The 1,498-nt window shown below is 64.5% G+C and overlaps 1 protein-coding gene across 1 annotated transcript in view; it reads right to left on the reverse strand.

Moving 5' to 3' along the window:
• TRABD (TraB domain containing) overlaps nucleotides 1-1,498 on the reverse strand; it is an 18,174-nt gene that overhangs the window by 10,814 nt on the left and 5,862 nt on the right. The window contains exons 3-5 of the mRNA XM_011985606.1: nucleotides 1,462-1,498; nucleotides 622-788; nucleotides 84-224 (exon numbers count right to left, since the gene is read on the reverse strand). The exon at nucleotides 1,462-1,498 is cut by the window's right edge and continues 1 nt beyond it. Of these exons, the coding sequence (XP_011840996.1) occupies nucleotides 84-224; nucleotides 622-788; nucleotides 1,462-1,498 (345 nt within the window). The remainder of the gene's footprint in view (nucleotides 1-83; nucleotides 225-621; nucleotides 789-1,461) is intronic.

Below are 1,498 nucleotides of genomic sequence, written 5' to 3' on the forward strand. Positions count from 1 at the left end.
GACCCTGACCCTAACCCGGACCCTGACCCTGACCCTGACCCTGACCCTGACCCTGACCCTAACCCTGACCCTCGGCTGCGCACCTGCCTCACGGCCTGCTGCAGCTTCTCCAGGCTGAGCTCCTGCGCCTCCCGCAGCAGCGTGCTCTCATCCATCTTCAGCATGGACACACGGTACTGGCAGAGCTCCACGACCACCACGTCAGGCTGCACCTCCCGGATGGTCTGCAACAGCCGCAGGCCACGCCTTGTGAACATGGCCAGCTCCCTGCCCCTCAGCACAGCTGACACCAGCACTAGGGGCCCCATCCCAGGAGCAGCCAGCGTTGGCGTCACCCAGGGCTAGCTAACCCCGCTGCTGCAGTGACAGCTTGATTCTTCAAGCAACAAGAGAGGAAGCTGTGAAGCTTGTTCACTTGTCAAGTGGGAAGACGCACGAGGCTGTTATGGCTCCCAGGCAGGAAGCCCACCGCGAAACTCCCAGGGACCACAGAGTGTTGAAGCAGATGGCCTGCGGTGCACACACACGGGCACACGGGCCCTGCCACGAGGTCCCTTTGAGTGCAGGACACAGGAGCTTACACCAACCCGCGTCCGGGCTGTGGCGGGTGGTGGCGCTCACCTTCACGACGTCCCTCTTGCTGTCGTCGCTGAAGTGGGCTGTCCCCACCACGTACACCCTGCTCCCATCTTCAGCCACCAGCTGGGTCACAGTGCGCGGCAGGTTGGGCTGCTGACGCCGCCGCTTTAGCTTCATCTCCAGGAGCAGATTGAAGGCGTCCACGTCAGCTGCAATAGCAGCACAGGCCGTTGTGGGGCCGGGCCCACCCAGGGACACCACCAGGCCCACTGGCAGCCTGGGCTCCGGAACCCTCCCGGGTTCTGAGAATCAAACAGGTGCAGAGCACACGCCCCCTGGCGAGCATCACACGCCACATGCTTGGCCTGCCCGGTGATGGAGACTCAGCTATCCAACTCTGTGAGCTGGATGCTGTCGAGAAGCCAGGGCCTCAGGAGTCCTGTGCCCCATACACCCCGTGAGGGCGACCCTGGGGGCTGCTGTGGATGACGCCTGGTGTGGGGGACAGTGGGGGGCGGGTGCTGCAGGGGGCTTAGCTAGGGGAGGGGCTCTGAGGCAAAGCAGGCCCCCCACCCCACTCAGGAGGAACAGGCTGAGGCCACAGCAAGGAGGGACTCCCATGCCGCTCACACTACTTGTGCTCAAGAGCCCCTCCAGGGGCCGGCCTGTGCTGTTGGCAGCCCCTCCAAGAGGCTCCACTGTCAGGCAGGGCCCAGGTCTGCCCTCTGGAGCACCAGGCCCAGCAGCACTTACCCCAGGTCTCGGCCAGGACCCTGCTCACCACAAGCTCCAAGCCCCTAGCAGCGGTTGGCTGCCTCCCCCTCCTCCTTGACTCAACAGCCCAACATGGGGGAACGTGCAAGGGCCCTGAGAGAGACATACACAGGTTCTGGGGGTCCCCAGAAAGCACCCTGGGCAC

Source organism: Mandrillus leucophaeus, unplaced genomic scaffold (assembly GCF_000951045.1).
Source record: "Mandrillus leucophaeus isolate KB7577 unplaced genomic scaffold, Mleu.le_1.0 Scaffold288, whole genome shotgun sequence".
Classification (NCBI taxonomy): domain Eukaryota; kingdom Metazoa; phylum Chordata; class Mammalia; order Primates; family Cercopithecidae; genus Mandrillus; species Mandrillus leucophaeus.